The 21,715-nt window shown below is 34.0% G+C and overlaps 1 protein-coding gene across 4 annotated transcripts in view; it reads right to left on the reverse strand.

Annotated features, from left to right (window-relative positions):
* LOC136114505 (nipped-B-like protein) overlaps nucleotides 1–21,715 on the reverse strand; it is a 176,542-nt gene that overhangs the window by 14,313 nt on the left and 140,514 nt on the right. For all 4 annotated transcript variants that reach the window (XM_065859870.2, XM_065859869.2, XM_071801605.1 and 1 more), the window contains 19 exons: nucleotides 21,567–21,667; nucleotides 19,647–19,785; nucleotides 19,419–19,501; nucleotides 18,306–18,438; nucleotides 17,243–17,386; nucleotides 13,594–13,683; nucleotides 13,140–13,354; nucleotides 12,935–13,037; nucleotides 11,925–12,023; nucleotides 11,679–11,825; nucleotides 10,415–10,549; nucleotides 8,945–9,043; nucleotides 6,698–6,751; nucleotides 5,364–5,472; nucleotides 4,663–4,799; nucleotides 2,833–2,973; nucleotides 2,416–2,509; nucleotides 2,151–2,305; nucleotides 1,795–1,885 (listed from right to left, as the gene is read on the reverse strand). In XM_065859870.2, the coding sequence (XP_065715942.1) occupies nucleotides 1,795–1,885; nucleotides 2,151–2,305; nucleotides 2,416–2,509; nucleotides 2,833–2,973; nucleotides 4,663–4,799; nucleotides 5,364–5,472; nucleotides 6,698–6,751; nucleotides 8,945–9,043; nucleotides 10,415–10,549; nucleotides 11,679–11,825; nucleotides 11,925–12,023; nucleotides 12,935–13,037; nucleotides 13,140–13,354; nucleotides 13,594–13,683; nucleotides 17,243–17,386; nucleotides 18,306–18,438; nucleotides 19,419–19,501; nucleotides 19,647–19,785; nucleotides 21,567–21,667 (2,269 nt within the window). The remainder of the gene's footprint in view (nucleotides 1–1,794; nucleotides 1,886–2,150; nucleotides 2,306–2,415; nucleotides 2,510–2,832; nucleotides 2,974–4,662; nucleotides 4,800–5,363; nucleotides 5,473–6,697; nucleotides 6,752–8,944; nucleotides 9,044–10,414; nucleotides 10,550–11,678; nucleotides 11,826–11,924; nucleotides 12,024–12,934; nucleotides 13,038–13,139; nucleotides 13,355–13,593; nucleotides 13,684–17,242; nucleotides 17,387–18,305; nucleotides 18,439–19,418; nucleotides 19,502–19,646; nucleotides 19,786–21,566; nucleotides 21,668–21,715) is intronic.

Consider the following 21,715-nt stretch of genomic DNA (forward strand, 5'->3'; position numbering starts at 1 on the left):
TGACTGGAGGGCCGGGCTCAAAGAATTGTGGTGAATGGAGCCAAGTCCAGTTGGCGGTCGGTCATGAGTGGTGTTCCCCATGGCTCAGTATTGGGGCCAGTTCTGTTTAATCTCTTTATCAATGATCTGGATGAGGGGATCGAGTGCACCCTTAGTAAATTTGCAGATGACATCAAATTGGGTGGGAGTGTTGATCTGCTGGAGGGTAGGATGGCCATACAGAGGGATCTGGACTGGCTGGATCGTTAGGCTGAGGCCACTTGTATGAGGTTTAAAAAGGCCAAGTGCCAGGTCCTGCACTTGGGTCATAACAACCCCAGGGAATGCTACAGGCTCAGGGAAGAGTGGCTGGAAAGCTGCCTGGCATAAAGGGACCAGGGGGTGTTGATCAACAGCCGGTTGAATATGAGCCAGCAGTGTGCTCAGCAGTGTGCTCAGGTGGCCAAAAAGGCCAACGGCATCCTGGCTTGTATCAGGAATAGTGTGCCCAGATCACGAATAGTGTGTCCAGCAGGACTAGGGAAGCGATTGTGCCACTGTACTCGGCACTGGTGAGGCCCCCCCTTGAATACTGTGTTCAGTTTTGGGCTCCTCATCTTAAGAAGGATATTGAGGTACCAGAGAGAGTGCAGAGGAGGGTGACAAAGCTGGTGAAGGGTCTGGAGCACAACTCTGATGAGGAGCGGCTGAGGGAACTGGAGCTGTTCAGCCTGGAGAAAAGGAGGCTGAGGGGAGACCTTATTGCTGTCTACAATGACCTGAAAGGAGGTTGTAGCATGAAGGGTGTTGGTCTCTTCTCCCAAGTAGCAAGGGATAGGACAAAAAGAAATGGCCCCAAGTTGCACAAGGGGAGGTATAGATTGGATATTATGAAAAAATTCTTCACGAAAAGGGTTGTCAGGCATTGGAACAGGCTGTCCAGGGAAGTGGTAGAGTTGCCATCCCTGGAGGTGTTTAAAAGGTGTTTAGACGAGGTTCTTCGGGACATGGTTTAGTGCTAGAGTTAGGTTAGGTTGGGCTTGATCCTGATGGTCTCTTCCAACTGAAATGATTCTATGATTCTATGATAACCATGAACTGAACTCTTCCAGAAACCAAGGCCTATCTGCCCAAACAAGATCCTCTCACATGTACAATTTTGGTCCTTAAGCAGAGGATGAACATGATATAAACCACTCAATGGCAGTTCATGCACTACTGCAAGTCACTGAGATACGATATTAATACTTTCAGATAAAGAATCTATTTAAAACTGAAATACTGACAAAATCCCAAACCAAACTGTAATATTTAGACTATGACATCATATCAGTGCCTTGTGAAAACTCACAGAGCATCCCCCAGTTGGTATAAACTGCCAGAGTTCCCTTGACTCCTGTGGAATACCTGCCCCTACACTTAAAATTCTCAAAAGTTTTCCAGCATTTTTTCTAGTTATTCTTTAACCACACCTTGTGAACTGGGGAAAAAAAAAAAAAAAAAAGATTTGTAGTTACAATATACTTGCATGTGGGGAATAAATAACATCTCCATTACTTTGGAAACCTGATGCTTTTTAAGACTTGGTCACACATCCAAAAGGCATTCACTGTCAAAAGCATCCACTCTGTTGCAGAAATATGCAACTTCAAAGTATCCCTTTGACTACATTTCTATAGCCAGTTCTCAAATAAAACATGCAGTGAACTTTGATTTTAAACAAACTCCCCCGCCGCTACACAAATAAATGAATTCCTGCTGAAATGCATGGATTTTTACTATAGTAGAATTATAAAAACTATTAATATTTCTTACCAAGGCCAATAATGGCTTTTGTCTGTACTTCTTCATCTGAATGCTTTGTAAAATACATCAGCAGTTCAAGTACTTTATCTTTAATGTTAACCTGAGAAAATGAAAACAAAAATAATAGCTATTTGAAGATGAAACAGATGGTTTTAATATCTTATAAAAGCATAAATGTCAAAAAGGAGAAACAGAATCTTACTGCATGGCCTTTGCAAAACCATGTGTTTACAAATCAAAAAGCTATATTTTATGCATTATGAAAAAAATACATAGCTTTGAGGGACTAGGAATACCATGCTTTCAAATTGAAGTGGAGCATTCAACATACATAAGATGCAGAGAATAAATATAATTTATTTTACCTTACTGTTGCCCTTAAAATCTTCCTGATCAAAATCAAAATGCCGACACAGTGCTCCAACAGTGAAAAGCGATCTAAGGAGTGCTGGTTTATTAGCAGTAAGTATTGTACTGTTGGGGTCTTCTTGGTGTTGACTTTTTAATTTTGAAAGTGCACCTACAGTAAGATGAAAGTTTTGATCATAGTATTTAATCATGGTGTATCCCTAAAACAAGACTTGTAGCCAAAACTGAAGAGTGGCAATTACATGTAGTGATTTTACTTACCATAGTATCTGTTAAAACAAGCCCACACAAATTTATAGTTCTGGGTGACCTTGTTCACAACAGCCCCAAGACAGCTCACACAATGCTGAACAACCTAGGATCAAGAAAGAGCAAATGAGTTATATATTTAGAAGTTAAAACTGAGATTTTTGTGAAGTTATGTAGGAAAATGCTATGTAGAACTAAAACTAACGATCTAACAGATGTAATGTCCATCTCCTAGACTGCTGTGAAAATCCACCCAAACTTATAATTGTTAAAACATAACAACACATAGAAACACCAGTAAACTAAGAACATTGTTTTTTCATGGCTCAAAAGTTATCTTCATAACAAAGACAGACTTTGTTTAAAACGAAAATATATATTTCACAATGTGAAATGGAATCAACTGAATAGTAGCAATTAAAAGCTTACTGTCATGCCATATTTGATGATGAGTTTCATGAGGTCCTCCTCAATAGTGGCAAGAAAGGTCTCACTTGGGTGCTCCATTAGTGGCACTACAAGTTCTAAGATTTTTGCAACATTGCAGATCACCATGAAATCATTCTGGGTCTGAAATGACAGTATTTATAGCATTTAACAGTTCTGGCTGTGCTACAAATAAGCTAAGTATTATTAATATGTATTATGTAATACATATGTATTAACATTATATAATACATATTAATATAATACAATTACACATTTATATAATTCAATTACAAAATATAACACAATTCTGTATCTTAAGTAATATATTTGATAAAGATTTAAAAGAATATTTATAGAGTTTACATCTGCTTCTAAATTACATATTATTTTGAAAGCAAGTTCTTGGTTTCTAGAGCTTCTGGAAAAAAAAAATGTAGAAGCAGAACTTCACCTCTCATCAAGACTGTGACAGACCTGAAAACTTGGTCTTGATAATTTTTTGGAGTCTTACAACAAATCTAGGAACTCTTCCTGACACATGCACACTAGAGAACACACAATACCTAGCAACATGTATTTGCAACAAATGAAGTTGTGCAATGGCTGAATGTGGCTTAAACAAAACCGATAATAACACACACTAATATAGAAATTACAATTAAAATGACTACTGGTTTCCATTATCATGACTGTATATGTATTGTGAGGAATCTATGGAAAACATTTATATATTAAATAAACATCTTGCTAGAAATTTACTTCTTTGACAAATCAAGTTCACTAATCATGATAGGATAATTTCCAAATGCTACTATCAAGCTATTTAACATATGAGCTGAAAGTGGTAATTCTACTATTCATCTCGACCTGTATAAGTACAAAACTTATGTAATGCATGAAAGAGATGTTGCAGTAAGTAAATAATCAGATAACCTGATTATTCTGATCTGATTGATCAGAAGCAGCTCCAAAAGTCTGTTGTAGATGTGCCTAGAGAATGCTCCAGGGCTAAACCTGTGAAATGGTAGGCTTTACCTACAAGCTAAGCTGGTACGTATTCTCAAGCCTGCCCTTCCCTGGGCAGCTGACCTAATGTAATGGATTGCTGCCACCCACTCAGCCAAGCTCTTCCTTGAGCCATGGATGCATGATCCTGCCCTGCTCCTTCTGCCAGATCAGGGGTTCATCACAACCGTCACTGAGCCAACTGTACTAATCAAAATGGCAGAAAGCAACACAATGTTTCAGAGGAGGGGGGCCATTTTACAGGAATGGGGGGTTCAACATTATAGGTCTCTACCATTTTTGTGAGCTAAACTGTCTTACAGGGGAATACAAAAACTCAAGAGCTAGGGAAGTGAGAGGTGAAGTGCTGAAGAGGATAAAGCAGGACATTTTCCTTCTGATATTTTCTATATGTTAGATCACTCTGTCTTATGGAACCATACCTTTAGTCTTAAGATTCATATGTTAAATCTTAACTACTTTTAAGACTGAGACTATAAACCAAAAAAATTTAAGAAGTTATTTCATAACAGGTGAAAAACTGGGGTTTAGTCCTCAAGAGAAAGACGCAGCAGAAGTTTCAGTCTCATTTAGCTGTAAAATGTGGAGGTAGAGGGTGAGGAACAGCATCTTGGAAGCTAGAGAGATCATCAAAAGGATCTAATATCTTCAGAAGGTATGATGCTCATGAAACAGAAACATAATTTTCATTTCTCTTTTCCTGCCTTCAATTTCATCAAGCATACAAGACAGCCATTAATTTCCATACTTAATTATCTATGAAAAAAAAAAAAAAAGACTGATTTTTTAATTTTCTCTACTTACACTACATTTAGTGGTCAGGTATGGCTGCATGGTCATGGCATGTTTGATCATTAGCTGGGGCCTGATTTTGCTGAATAAGAACAAAGTGGTTATGCAAGCAACCAAGCGACCAGAATTCACACCTTTGTTGTCAGAATCTGCAAAAAAATAGAAAATACACAAAGTAATGTTTGAGCAATGAAAAACATATGGCCAAAACATCATATGAATATCTCTTTCATATCTTCCAAGATCAATACAGAATATTCTTATTACATTAGACATGAGAACATAATGTGTTAACATTTGCATGTGATCACAAAATATGTGAAATAAGAAGCAAAGATGCTTCAAAGACATCACTAGTTTTTAAACTACTTACTGTACACTGTCTCAGTCAATGATTCTGATTACAACTGTAGAACATATTAATGCAAATAAAGCTTGCTACATTTGTTTTGTTTTGGTTTTAGTGCTCTAAAGATTTGAACAAGCTGTTTTTAAAGTAGTTCGATTATTGTGGTTAGCTAGAGAAAATGAGGGAAGCTTTATTATTATACAGTGCTCAAAAGTTCATAATGAACTTAAATGCAATAATTCATTACCATCGGTTTCATAATAAGAATTCTGTAACAGTAACTTTTTGCAATAGTAATTTGATCAACTACTGTTAGAGTACAATATAAAATTCAAAGGAGCTAATATGTTGTAAACAATATTACCTGATAAGGATTCCTCATATTTAAGAATGTGCTCAACCAAATTGTCAACAAGTTGAGTACAGGCTTTCTTCACAGGTTTATATGTGGCATCCTCTTCTGACTTCAACAGCTATAGCAGATGAAACAGAAAATTATTTAGTATTAAGGGTGCATTCATGTACATTGGATACATGTTGGTTTTATAACAATTACTACAGACACACAAGGATTTAGCACTACAAAAGCATTTAACGTCTCCATAAAAGTTACATGGTGAAGAAAAAGTTAAGGGAAGTAAACCAACCAACCAACCAACCAAAAACAACAAAAAAACCCCCCAAACAAACAAACAAAAACATACCAAAAAAAAGCAAGAGAAGTAAAGTAAAATTAACTGCGACAAAAAGACAGAACAGTACTGATTTTTGCAATTGGATAAAAGCTAACATTGTGCTTAATGAAATAATGCAGAAAACAATAATGTAGTCATACTTGCCAGCAGTAACTAAATAGGAGTTAAAAGGCTTTTTAAAATGCTTAGAAAAAAACCAAAAAGCAAATTCAAAAGGAATGTTGGTTTTGACACTAAGCAAAAATATCAAACTAAGATGAAACAGTTCTATGAACATTTTAACCAGTTAATTTAATAGAGCTCATACCATAGCTTTTTCTCCAGTACAGGCATGAAGAGGCACTTTGGTTTACTTGGCTACCTATTTTCATGGCACCCCAAGCTAAAGTAAAATCTTTGGAGATGGCTAATTCCTCCATACATGCTTTTGTTAATTTTGCTTGAAAATTAACAAACACATACAAGTTGTAGAGGAGAAAGATAACACAGGCTAAGAGAGATAAACAAAGCAAGCTCATTTCTTAAAAAAATCAGAGTAAAATATAATGTAGAAGTCAGCTATACGCTGAAAATTCACTGCTTGTATAAACTGTGTAACAAATATATTGGATGTGAAAATACACTTATCTACCACTTTAAAAAAATCTACGTTATACTAGAGGTCTCATTTCGGAATTAAGTATCTTAGCTGTAGACTTCATGTTACGTCACTCATTATCGAAAACACCATGGAATTAAAAACAAATAAACAAAAATTCTCCCCAAAACAAAAAGTGAAGTATTTTTAAAACAGATCATATCTAAAGACAGAAACTACTGTTGGAGACAAAGAAAATTACACCAATGAAGATTTTAAAAAAGATCAGATGTTTAAAGGGCATGAACTGAATTTGTCTACTGTAAAGGACTGCTCTTGGAGTCTCCCTTCAATGTATTTTAGTACCAAAAGAAATGTTAAAATTTTTACAGTGATTGTGCCATACATTCAAAATTCATTACTTACATTTTGAAGAAGCTGTTCAAACCAATCATACCCTGTATCTCTACAAGCTGCAACCTAAAAATAGTTTTGAGAATAAACTGGTTAAGAAAGGCATCTGATGAAAAATTACTTCAGTACAGATGTCATCTTAAAAGATCAGTAAACATGCATAGATATGTTTTCATATATGTTTAGTACAATATATTTGGAGATCAGAAACTGTCTTCTGCATTTGAAAAATAGTTCTCACCATTTAAGTGATCCCAGAATTTGTATCCCATACAACACAAGTCATACACATTTTACTGGAGATTGCTGGCTCTAACGTAAACCAAATTTTGGTTTTGTAAAACATTTTGTACAGATTAAAGCACAAATGCAAGCCTGACATTAAAAATGAACATGCGTGGGTATATACATGCATATACAAATTTTTATGTAAACAAACTAAGCCTTCACTGGTATCATATATCAGGAACAGTTCACAGGTGCTCCAAAATAGAATTGACAGGAAAACTGAGAATTAAACTGAAGTCAAATCAACCAACTTCTCAGTCTGGAAAAATGCACACTACACTACTGTTTAGTAAAAATACTGAAAAACTGGATGGAGTTTTAACCCATAATTTTAAGTAGTGAGTGAGTCCTTTTATTTGATATTTACATCTTGGTATAATTGATATTAAAATACCTTCTCAGCACAGTGGTTTTACACAACACATTTGCACTACAAATGTAGAAGCATTTTATTTGAAACAGATTTTTTTTGAGGCATACTATTTAATTTGCTGCTCCTAAAAATTAGACAAAATTATGCAGATACTAGTTTACCCTAGGTGAGAACATAACCCTGTATTTGTTAAAACAGCTTATTAACCTTCCAAAATAAATGTTATCAACTGAGGAAATTTTTCTTTTAAGAGATAACTTCTAAGTTAGACTTTACGATATGCTGCTACAAGTACTTCCTGGAAAATGTTAAATATAACACAAATTTGTTGTGTTTTAACTGAACAAGTATTTTAGACAACCTGAATATAATGTGGTCTCAGTTATCATTGACAGCAGATTAGTGATCATTTAAAGTTTCTTACAGCCTGTTCCATCAGATGAATAATTCTAGCATATATTCAATGTCAAGAGACATATAAAGAAAACCATCTGATAATTATTAGGTTGGTGCAAAAAGAATTGCATTTTTTTATTGTTGAAATTTGCCATTTGATATTGGAATGCATTCTTAAACAAATGTGGTTAGGTTATACATCATTTTAACGTGTTTTTCTTGCTTTATGTTTGGTTTTTTTTTTGCTACTGACTTACTACTTGCTGTTTATTTTATATTTATTTTAGACTAAGGAAATGATGTTATACAAAAAGGAAAGGTGAAAAAGCTCGAGAAGTGGGTGCCTCACAGGTGGACCAAAAATCCAAAAAATCATAATTTTGAAGTGTCATCTTCTCTTATTCTATGCAACAACAACAAATCATTTCTCCATCGGGTTGTGACGTGCGCCGAAAAGTGGATTTTATAGGACAACCAGCAACAACCAGCTCAGTGGTTGGACTGAGAAGAACCTCCAAAGCAGTTCCCAAAGCCAAACTTGCACCCAAAGAAGGTCATGGTTACTGTTTGGTGGTCTGCTGCCTGTCTGATCCATTACAGCTTTCTGAATCCCAGAGAAACCATTCCATCTGAGAAGGATGCTCAGCAAATCGATGAAATGCACCAAAAACTGCAATGCCTGCAGCCGGCATTGGTCAACAGAAAGGGCCCAATTCTTCTCCACAATGCCCAACTGCACGCTGCACAACCAATGCTTCCAAAGTGGAACGAATTAGGCTACGAAGTTTTGCCGAATCCACCATATTCACCTGACCTCTCACCAACCAACTGCCACTTCTTCAAGCATCTCGACAACTTTTTGCAGGGAAAATGCTTCCACAACCAGTGGGATGCAGAAAATGCTTTCCAAGAGTTCGTCGAATCCCCAAGCACAGATTTGAACACTACTGGAATAAACAAACTCATTTCTCATTGGCAAAAATGTGTTGATTGTAATGGTTCCTATTTTGATTAACAAAGATGTGTTTGAGCCTAGTTTAATGTTTTAAAATTCATTGTCCAAATCCACAATTACTTTTGCACCAACCTAACAGAATACAAAAAATATGCAAGTAATTTAAAAGACTACAGACAATAGTTCAAAGATATTAAAAGCATAATCAAATTCTGCAGGCAACCTAATTCAAATTTTTTTAACATACCACATCCGTGATGTTTAGTATTTTCCTGGTCATTGCTGCTTTGTCATGGTGTGGAGTTGGAGTAAACCAGAGTTTCTGGAATGTCTCATTTACTAATTTCTGAAGGAAACAAAAAGTATTAGCAGAAATAAATTAGCTTATCTTGTCATGTAGGCATTATTTCTAATACATCCATACAACAGATTTGTTGATGATACATATCATTACATAAGGAATTATTCAATCTAAGTGAGACTGTTGTAGAGAATATTATCAGAGACAGATCCAGATCTACTATTACAGCAATTATACTGGCCTCTAAGCAAGCTTTACTAAAATCACTTGGAACTGATGCTACAGAAAATGGAGTTAGCACTTACCTGTACTAATTTGCATTCCTCAGGAAGACATAGTACCCTGAGAAGCTGACAACTGAACACAAGATTACAATTTCTACATCAGAATTAGCAGCAAGTGTAGATTACTTTGGCATTTTAAGAACAGTTGTGACAAGGTGGGGGAGAGAGAGAAGCCAGAGAAGCCAAGTCTCCCTACTCAAACATAGAAAGTCAGTTCCCTTCCAATGATTTTGGATGGAGGAAAAGATGGAACAGAATGAAAGTGAACTAATTATTCCTGAATTACTTATAAAGCATATGGTTGTAAGAAATGTTCCTCATCCATGGAGGCATAAAAAAATACATTTCAGATACTGCCTCATCTTTCTGAGGTTTTTGGAAAGGCAAGGGAAAGGAGTAGAGAGAAGATCATCCTCCTTTGCAAGCAGCACCTTGGATCCTGGTGTTCATCTAAATCTTGATTAACAGTCTTCTCTGAAAGCCACTTGGCATTAACGTATCTCAAGTGGTAAAAATATATGCTGCAGCTTTAAAGTTGCAGATTTCAAATCCCACTGAAAATGTGATACAAAATCATTTCAGGTGTATTCTTAATTACCCAGCAATTTTAAAATTATTTTTGCTAACAAAAAACATCAGTGTCAGTTTTATGATTCAATAAATAATGTTAGTTTTATGCCCTTCTGCATATACACTGCACAAAGAGTAGAATATGACTGCATAAGTAACATTTTAGGAGGAATATCTGATTCATTAAATATTCAGAATGAATGCAAAATTAGCACAGATGAATACTTTATAATTTTTATATGCAGAACTTACAAAGTTTATTTTGCTTGCAGAAAGGAGGTTTATATACCAATTTTACTTGTTAGAAAAGAGAAATACCAGAAACAACACTTGCAAGAAGAAAAAAAACCTCTAGACAATAACTTCTAGAAATCTTTTGATAGTCAGCAAGAACTTGAAGAAAACCAAGTCAGACAGTAATGTAGAAAGATATTTGCTCTCAAAATAAATAAAAATAATAAAAATTACAAAGTATCAATGAAATACTTTTTTGAATTTTTTTTGTCAAAATATATAAACACAATATGATAATTAAAATCCTGAAGGATATGTTTCATTCTACCTTGATGCCTTCTTCATCATTGACTCTCCGAATCATTTTCACACACATCTCTGTAATTTTGGGAAATGTTGGTTGTTCAATGCAGATATCCCTAAGTATCTTTATGACTCTCTTTCTGACACTGATACCAGTATCCTGTGAGGAGAAATGCATTATGCTTTTGAAAAAAAATAATATTAATTAATTTATGTATTATATAAATTAATATTTGAAGATCACCCAATCTGACCTGCAAAACGTATTTAAGAAAGGCAGCTAAATATTCTGGAGTGCATTTATACAAAAGGTCAGCATAACTTGTACCACTTTATTTGTAACAATTCTAAAGGTTCTGGTTGAGTCCCCAGAACACTGAAACGTTTCCTCCATTTATAGCCTAAGAGGTCATGATGTTGCAAATGTATAATTCCACTTCTTAATTCAAGAGCTTACAAGTTAGATGTGATGATCCTTTAGCTACTTTGTTGTAACACACAAGATCCTTTGTAGATCTGGATTGTAATACTTCAGAAGTCTTTGAATAAAGCTTATGAATAATATACATGCAGCAAATCTTCTCCTAGGCTTCGTCTAAGAAGAATTAGGAGCTTAATTTCATATTACTTTATTCAAAACCTGTTTAATCTGAATGTCAGGATGAATGGCTTTATGCATGCTCATATGCACATCTCCAAACCCCTTCACAAACACATTTTATCATGTAACTAGAGCAAATCTTATTTGCCTAAAAACCTGACATGGATGCTAAAAAAACTAATGTTATCTTACAGTTAAATTAACATTGTATTTTATCTGAATATCCAGACATAACCACTTTTTATACAAAACAAATTGAATAAGAAGCCATTTAAAACACTAAAACATAGCACAGATAAACAAAATAGATTTATCTTTTTTTCTTTTGGATTATAAATGGTAACTTTCGATTACTGCATTGTACATCTTTCTTCATCACCCACACTACTGAACTGCCCTCAGTGCCAAAATTCCTCATTTCACCTAACTTCTGACTTAATAAAGGACTCAAAAGGAATATAATCCTGGTTCTGATGCAATACAATTTTCTATATATGTTTACCTTTTGATGTAACAAAGCCTCATTGGAAACAAGTGATGCATTTTGCAAGGTTGGTCTTAAAAGCATGATGCTCTTCATTAAAATAATAAGATATAATTTACTCTTGGGATCATCATTCCATATTATTAAACATATAAACACAGTTGAAAATACTTATTTTATCATAAATATCACAAGTCACCATACCAATATTCTTTCGATCAGCATGTCATAATACTGTTCAGCAAGCTGAGGACGACAGAGCACAAATCGGCCAAGCAGCTCCACAGCTGCTTCTCGTACACTAGTGGAGTTATCCATTAACCGTCCGTGAACACCTCGTTGCATATCCAGCTAAAAAGAACAAATAAACACAGGTCCAAAATAAGAAATAAAGATTTCTATCAAACATGACAGAAGAACACGTGCAGGATGGATGTTTCATTTTTTTACCCTGGCTAGAATACTGGGGTCTACAGCAACAACCTCGGATAAACACTTCATGGCTTTTGTTCGAACAGCAATTGCATTTTCACCAAGTACACGCAGAATCTAATAAGAGAACAAAAACAAAGATTCAATTGCTTTGGGAAGGTAACAAACAATGTTTAACAGGCAGAAATGCAGCAGAATAACATGCAAATGATTTAAATAAATAAGAATATTTGTCTACTAAAAATTGTATATATCTTCTCAGATAGTAAAAAGGTGCATGCAAGTGATGTTCCATGGCACTGATACCTGAGTATGGATATTTACTAGGATTTGCTACATCTCTAAGCCTGGTCCAAACAGGATTTACACAGGGTCCATATGCTCACTTCAAGCCCCTTCATTTTAAACTCTACTTTTGCCATTTGGTTGTGGCTTTCACCATGGTTCTTTCACAGGAGGGTTGGATTTGGGCACTCTAATTTTAAGAATGGCTCTGTATGCAGATCAATAACTAACGCAACCTAAACCAAACTAAACGACTAAACCAGTGCTGGAGTTCAAACATATCACCGTGACAACATGTTGCTGCTCTTCTCCCAGAAAAGGGAAAAAAAACACACTGGTCAAACAACGACTTCCAAAGTGACAGCAACATTCATTGCAAGTAACTGACCAAGTTGGCTTGTATTTTCAAATAAAATTAAGATCAATGCATCTTACAGAAACTGTAAAAAAGATTTCAACACTTCATAATTATCCTTTTACTGTGTACATCTAAGATAATGATTTTGCCATATACATACATGGACAGATAAAATAATGTATATACAATATGACATATGAAATGCATGCAAGAAAAAGAAATATAAGCTTATGTAATCAATACAGAATATGAAAGCACATGGCGTTATCATGGCCTGTTAAATACCTGTGCTCAACAATGAACAGATATTGCACACTACCACAAAACCGTTCGGAATCAGAAACCAACTGTGTTTCACTGTACTAAGACTTTCAGCACAGTTTACCTGTGTCAAATAAATATCAAAGCTCTGGGCAAATGGCCTCATAGAGGCCAAGTAGCGAACAATCAAACATGCATCTTCATAGTCCACAGTATCAGAATTCATCCTGCAACAAATCCGATGTTTTAATTAGGACATGTTTATAAAAAATGATTTTAAAATGTCAAAATACATGATTAATAAAGAAATCAGTGGTGCTGAAACGTACTTTAATGTACTGAACTGAGATGGAGCAGTTTTAATGATGCTGCGAAGAAACATCTTGCGACTTTCCGCTCTATGCATGATTTGGCCTGTGGTCTCAACATCTTTTGCATGATGAGTTCCTTCAGATGAATCCTCATCCTTCTGAGATTTAATTGCTTTCTCTGTCTCCATAGTTGTATCACGGAACCACTGTGCTATATAAAACTTCCGAGAAAACTGGAGAAATACAGCAAGATACACAAAAACCAAAAACAATAGATACAGAAGAGTGAAATTCACAGATTTATAATGAGATTAAGTGAGTCTAATATAGCAACCATATTTTGGAAAACACAACAGTATATGTTAGGGTGACAATTTAACTGAAGCACTAATATGCATGATTGGAAATAATTTTATTAAGTATATGTTACTGAAATTATTTTTATATACACTTGACATCAGATGAAATTTACCACTAATGATGCATCAGTTTCTGTGTTCTCATCCAGATAATCTAGCAAAGCCTTTTGCAGTTGTTGAATTTCATCTTCTCCTCCTGAAACCTATCAGAAATAGAAAGATAGTTAAAAATAGAATATTGCACAGTGGTAATTATAATCTGAAAATCTGCATGTCCACATATAAAATATACTGTGAAGTTAATGTTCTGCAATTATCAATACAACTAACAATTTTTAATCAATTACTTCTAAACTTTATACAGACTAAACCAAATAAGACTGCAGCTCCAAAGTCTAAAAAACATTAACAGCAGAATAAGACTGGTTTTAAAACAGACTGACTGATTTGATTAATTTTCATTCTATGATCTTGTGTGAAGACCCTCTGTCTCTGAAGAAAGGGCTGAAATCACACACAGCAGACTGACACAAGGTTTAACCTATAAAAGTAATCGTTAGCTCTCTCACCAATATTAAATACCAAAACATGGACTTCACAGGTGAACAAATGATAAAAGTCAAAAAAGTCAAATGAAAATAAATTCAAAACACAGACAAAAGTAAAAACATATGAGAAACACCACAGAAATAAAAATAACTTTATCTCTTTGCAAAAATATTTGGTATAACTGTTTCCAGGGATAAATCGTCCATACAGAGAAAGTGCAGCAAGTATGCTCAATCCATCTAGGAAAGAACGTGCAGAGGCTGTTCCCAAACACCCCTGAGCAGTAGCACTAAAGAATCACGCTCTCTGAGACTCAACTAAGTTCTATCAGTCAAAAAGCTTGAGAACAAACATACATTTTTATAAAAATGCCACCTAGTGCTCCAGTGCACCTAGCCTACCTACAGAATAGGGTAATAATAATTTTCCTGTAAAGCACTTTTAAGATGCACAAAAAGATTACGTATGAAATATTAACCTGAGAACTAGTGCTGGAGACTATGTATCAGATTTGTAAATATCTAAACTGTATGAATGTTAAAAACAGAATGTATTTTTTCCAAGAAGCCATTTTATAGGAAATATGTATATCCTGATCTCTTAAATAGTTCTAGCCTATGTAAACTGAACGATTTTGTATATGACCACCAGACAATGTACTTCTCCCCATATTGGAGTTACAGAGAATAAATCAGCATTGATTAACTTGTTAATTAATCAGAAACTAACTTTCTCAACACCTACAAGACAGCATAAAAACAAAAACATTAAACTCCCTTTTTTCCTTAGTATTATACTGAAATACGCAAGTCCTTGCAATTGCTAATGCTATACCAGAAAAAAAGGATTTTTTTTCCAAAATAAATGAGTTCAAGATTTCAAAACATCCCTACACTGCACATAATAGTAATATAGGTTTATTAATATATATTTGGCACTATAATATATGTGCAAATTGTGATTTGATAGTCTGGCCTGTAACCAATGTTAAATTCTGTGGATAAAAGGCTGAAAAAAAAGGTTGCTTGATGAACCTTAACTGTCTAACTATTTTCAAACAAGTAAAAAACCCAGAACAAACAAAAAGAAACTGTGAAGCCCGCAACAAAACATAAACATATTCAATATTGATAATAAAAGTAGAATAATAATTTCCGGTTTAAACTTCTTTACCTATAAAACATTTTTCTTTGGCAATAAAAATTATAAACATCTCAACTTCTGTATGAACAGCACAGATTGAGAATCTTGTCACAAATGCAGCACATATTATAGCTTGCAAACATCAACAAGTGGAAAAAGGTACAGTTAGAAGTCCAAAAGATCAGCGTATCAAGAGATAAACTAATGAAAAGCATGCACAAGTGTTCAAATCAACTTGACAATCTAAGACAGATTTCTATGAAAAAAATCTACTCTTTAAAAATGTCAAAACAGAATAGATTTTCTCCTAAATCTAATTCAATGGTTCATGAGTCCAAACCACAGCAGACAGAGTTATAAGCATTCATCAGTCATTGGGGAATATCCTGGTAATGATATCAGAGTGTAGAAGAAATAACCAACAGAGTCTAAGTATTCAATTCAGCAGGAAAGAAAAATCTGTAGAGGTATAAGTTCATTTCTGAATAAAAACAATAATTTATGATCTTTCTGATGACTAATGTCAAGATAGACAGTGTGTTGTTTATAAATGATTTGTAACACAAGAACAAATAACTACTTGGAAATGTGTACATGACAGCTAAGCTTCACTTTTTTGTTCAAATGGCAAGAAAATAAGATTCATTGGTAGACATATTCAGCTTTAGTCATCAGAATGTATAGTATACACCTTCCACAATGGTACTATCTACCATCATTGATGTTAACCTTCTCAAGTAACTGAAAAAATGCTTTTAGCACTCAGTTCCCCACAGAACTTTATTTTCTGCAGATGTCAATGCCTGATCCTGTAAAAACCCAAAACAAATAGAAAAATTCAGGTCACCACTTGGGTATGTATCTTTTTAGAGTATCTTTCAATACTATTATATAACTGCTGGAGATAAGGAAAGAGAAAAGGATTATTCTAAAATAGTCTAATGTAGAATTGTCAAAATCACTGCCAACAGAGAAGAATTTTAACCCATTAGCACACAGAAGTATAAATGATATCAAGCCACGGACATAAAGATTTGACACTATATATAGTACAATATTCTAATGGACAAAAGTTATGGGAAGTATTAGCCTCATAAAGGAGTAAATGAATTTTGATTCTTTATTTGAATGCCTGTAAATTGCACAAGTTTTTTCCATAAATCTGTTACAGTCATTATAAAATACATATAATAGATCTGGAGTCTTTTCAGGTAACTGAAAGGGAAATGAACTTGATATGACTACTCAACTTCAGATCAAATCATCCTGAGAAAGTTCAGAAAGAAATGTATAGCTGAATGTCCAAATGCATATGTTGTTTTGTTAATTGCTGCCACCCTTGAAGATTTGGAGATATTTTGATAAGCAGCATTAGCAGAAATGCAAATATGCATTCTCTAATGAAAGATATATGCAAGTCCAGTAAAAACAAACAAACACACACAAAAACACCACACAAAAAAAGAAGAAAAACATAACAAACCCCCAAACACCAACCAACCAATAAAAACCCCCCAAAATGACACATAACAATTTCTAGTTTGCCTTTTGCCATTGATATATTTAAAAAAGCCTTTTTTACTGTCCTTCACAGTATTGGCCAGCTTCAATTCTAATTGAGCTTTGGCAGCACGAATTTCCTCCCTACAATGGCGAGCAGCATCTCTGTAGTCCTCACATGTTGCCTGACCTTGCTTCCCCTGACCATGTAATTATAAGTGTCACAATATCATTTATCACTTTGCAATACCAAATGCCCATACATACACATATATTTTTGAGGCCTCTTAAGACAGAAACCAACTGTCACTCCATTATTTTCTCTATATTGTCACAAGAAAACTGTTTTTACCCTTGTAATTAACCACTTAATATGATCACTAGGGAGATGGTGTGAGAAAGACATGAATTAACAAATGTAATACTTATAAATAGAGTATATTTGTTTCAGAAATCTGAACAACAATGAAAACTCATTCTCCACAACATCAGATTTTCCCATATCTTTAAAATGTTCAAATTTTTAAATGGATACATCTAAATCCAGCTGGCATGGGATGTCTCACACACCTGTTTGAGGATTCTGGCTATAGATCCTTGATCCATTTTGCTGGTGACTGCATCCTTCCTGAGTCTTGAAGCTACAGTTCCAAGATAGTCAAGTGATGCAACTCTTAATGCCATTTCTGTAGATTTGTTACTGAACTGGTGAACCTAAGAAAAGCAGAATAAACTGCTATAAAAAAATATTTATTTATGCAACTGAGATTCTTCTCAAAAGACACTGATTGACCTTATTGAAAATTCCACCTAACTTCATGCTGCATAAAATTATGTAATTTACTATTACATCACCGATATACTCCTTACTTTACATTCGTGTTTTTTTCCTTTATTGGGTCTCTCTCTCTACAAATATGCCTGTTAGAGTTTTTAAAAAATATGTATTTTTATGAAATAAACTGGACATCTAGTTGGCCAGATATCCTTTGCAATAGCATAGATATTAAGCAACATAATGCAACTTCCTCATTATTCATACAAGTATAAGGAAAGTTACCAGGAACAAGACCATAAAATATTTTTCCAAGAAACAGCTGAAATTAATGTGTTAATTACATTGTTATACTGAATAACAACTCTCAATAAACAGTCAACAAAAATATTCACGTTCCATAAAATGTCACATTCCATAAGTAAACATACTATTACTGGTAAAAGACCAAACTACTTAATTTTTTTCAGGTTCTGTGCTAAAGGAATAGTCCAGAGAAGTATTTAACAAGAATAATTACAGCTATTAGTTTGACTTTATTCCCAATGAATATCTACACTTATTAGATGCTATATAATAGCATTTTTTAATATGGAAAATGTAATGAAATAGTAGAAGTGGACTTCCATGAGAATCTATATACATATGACCTTTACTAAGTTCCATATCAATGATCTTCTGACCTAAATTTTATTTTCTATGCATTACATAATAGTGATACACGTAAAAAAATCCTTAAATGCTGTATCTGTGCGTCGACAATCAGAAAACATTCCTGTAATAGTTTGATCTGAAATAAACAAGTTTCATTGTAATAAAAAAACCCTAATATAATAGTTAAAACCAAGAATTCCTTACCAATAGCCTTCCTAGTAAGCTAAGTAGCAACTCTGCAGCTGGCCATTCTGGTTTATTGACTGTGGAAAGAAGATCTTGAATGAAGTTCTCAAACAGTGGTCTGTAATCTTCTTCCCCTTGTTTACTACCACACCTGTTTAAAAGAAAATGCATTTCGTAAGTGAATTTAAGAGCCATTTAAGCTTTTCTTCTGATGCAAACAGAAGCAATCCTATGCTTAACCAGAAAAACAGTTTTATGTAATTCAAAAAAAAAATCCAAAATATTAGCAGAAAAAATGTTTTTATCCATTTATGGACAAATAGTTTAAACAGTTATCACTCCAAGTTGCACTGCAAGCAAAGCTGCTGATCCAGGATAGTAGAATTTTGTTCCTAAGATTTTTATATTTATTGTTTTGAGTTAAAGTCTGCATTAACTTGGATGGACAAAGTAAAATTCTAAAGTTCAAGCTAGAGTAGGGTATTTAGGAGGTGATGTGTCCTTAAACCTGGTCTGATTTATCTCACAGTGGTAAGATATCTAAGTATTATGCTCCACAAAGGTTAAAATCAGAATGTAAAAAAATCAAAAGATAACATATCCAATAGTGTTTCACTTATTTGTGGCATCCCTAACTTTAATGATACCATAAGTATGCAGAGAAATGGCTACATGGTTTGAAAATAGCCTTTCGGCTGAACAGTATAAATTAACACAATAAAAACCTCAGGACTTTTTGTTTAAAATCCTTTGGTTATTCAGGTATATTTTTTTATCCCTGTTGAGCTATTGACATTCCTAACTTTATTTAAATGAAAGTAGTTTTAGGTTTTTTTATATCTTTGTCATTTTTATGACTGAAAGAATCTGGTTTCATCACTTAATATTTACTCAGCCTTCTCTTCCACACTTCAGATGAGTAAAAGCCCCCTGATAAAAGGATCCTACATAAAATGTCAGATTCTGAAATGAAATTTTTGTTTGGACAGGTAGCTCTATAAAATCTATTGTTATATGTAACTTTATTAGTAGGCATTTAGCATTGTGAAGTGGTTTGTTTTGTCTTAAGGTATGACAGATTTTATTTAGAGTTGGTTTCATCAGTATGCTAAAGAATGCAACAGTACTTACTTCTTAAGGAATATAGAAAGGAAGTTTTGTGCTGTTCTCATGGCTGTTTCATACGAGTTAGTAATAAGCACATCTTGATCCACCTAAAAATAACAAACGTTTCTCATTCATCAAATAATTACAGCAGACATAAAATTACAATGCTTATTTACTAGAGCACCATCATAAAATATTCTTCCTACAAAGTCATTCCCACAAAAAAAATGTGGCTCATAAAACAAATCTTACTTTTTTGTTTGATTCCTCCTCTGAATTAGAATCTTTTTCTGTTGATGGCAAATGCACCACACACTGAATAAGCTGCAGAACTAGTGCTGTTACCATCTGAATATACATAGGCTCTCCATCAGTGTCACTGCTGTTTAACCTGTTAACAAAGACAGCATTAACACTAAAACTAAACAACAAAAAAAATCTTGGTCCTAAATAACATCTTTCTTAAATTATTACCACAGCTAGAAATCTGTGTTCTATACATTTATCTAGTCATTTGTTTCTCTCTTATACAGTGAAAGATTTAGTCTAACAAAAACAGTAAGTATTATTCTCAGGCTGATGAGATGAACTGAAACAGCTCACAGATGGGCTATCAGAGTATCTGTGAAGTTCAGCAGCTGAAAAATCTACAGAAATATTTAATAAATCAAACACCTACATGCTGTACTTACTAATAGGCTTATTATGTATAATGCCATATTCATTTCCAACACAACATTAAAAAAATACACTGAACTTGTCCTAATAATTTATTACTTATATATTATTTAATGTATGCGAAATGTGCAGGACTTTTAAATGAGAAAATAGTGACCACAACCTGGTCTGACTTCTACAAGAGTTATACCTATGGCGATTTCAGGTAGCATAACAGACTATAAACTTCAGCATGCAAGAGTGTCTTTAAGTTGGTATGACCAGTACATATACGCTCCATCTCATTTTTCTCCCCTTTCAAGTGATTTAACCTGACAAATCAATCTGACATCAATCATTCACCCCAAATTATCCAAATAATAACTTATCTTTATGAAGTTATCTTTGCCTACTTGTACGGAGAAAATATTTTCATATCAAATCTTATGTAAGCTGTACCCCTCATGACTGTAGCCACAGGCAGGGAATGTCCTTCAACAGATCAGAGCTAGGGCTCTAGAAATAAAGAGTGCAGTCACTGTGGCCTTGAGATAGTGACTTCATTCTAGTAAAGGTCCTAATTCAAAAGAGAGTAATTTACCACGTATGTTCCTATGCCTACCACCTTCCTATTTGCTAGATCTCTCTGATGTCTATAACCAAAACAATAGGAAATACTAGAAACAAGCACTCATGTTAACATTAGAGTTGCTGAATTCAACTTAAAAGTTTCAGTGAATTTCTTTTCCTGTATATTTCCTGCTCATCCATCCTGGATCAGAGAACCTATTTCATTTGTCTGTCTCCAGGGAAAAAATGTATGCAAGCAAGGAACAAAATTAATGCAAACAACAAATGTTTTAGAATCATTTAAAGTGTCCAACTTCAATTTTAACCAAAATCCAGTTCAGGTCAGATTCTTTCTCAAATTGAACCTGAACCTATACTATTATTCAGAAGATGCACTGAAATCCAGCTGAAGTGCTTAAAAGACAGTTAAAGTGAACTGAGTAGTTCCTAAATTAAACTAATTCAAAGGAGTATTAGATTGATTTCCTGGAAAGAGTGCTCTGAGTGTGTCCTCAACGAAATTCAGTCAGAATTTTCCTATTAAGTTTTAGTAATGAAGAAATTATATAAAACCTATATAAAAAGAAACAAAGAATTTTCCAACAAAAAACCTTTGAATCCAATCCATGTTAACATTGCACTTGTTTACATCCTTAGTGAGACAAATAATAAGATAATTCAATTATTTTTGTAAGCAGGCATAAATATGATAGCACAAGAAACAGTGAGTATTAAAAATACAATATTAAAATACAATTTTTAAAAAATATTATTTTCAATAATTTCTGCTTCCACTGTAGAGGTTTTGAAATATCAAACTCTAACAAAGTGCAGCTTGTGGAGTCAGATTTTTAAAGAAGTTGTTAATACTGAAGCCTAAAAGCCTACATCTACAAATCTGTAAATGCTACTGTCTACAAATTATCAATCTATGTCAGAAATTACCTGAAGTTTCTCAAACTCCTCTTGCTAGTTGGTAGTCTCGCAAGGGAAGTGAACATTTCTTCTAGTATTAACTGTCTATGTTTTTCATACCTGGAGAACACCTATTTAACAGTTACAGAATTTAAAAAAAAAATATTTATTGTTACATA

Source organism: Patagioenas fasciata, chromosome W (genome assembly GCF_037038585.1).
Source record: "Patagioenas fasciata isolate bPatFas1 chromosome W, bPatFas1.hap1, whole genome shotgun sequence".
NCBI lineage: Eukaryota > Metazoa > Chordata > Aves > Columbiformes > Columbidae > Patagioenas > Patagioenas fasciata.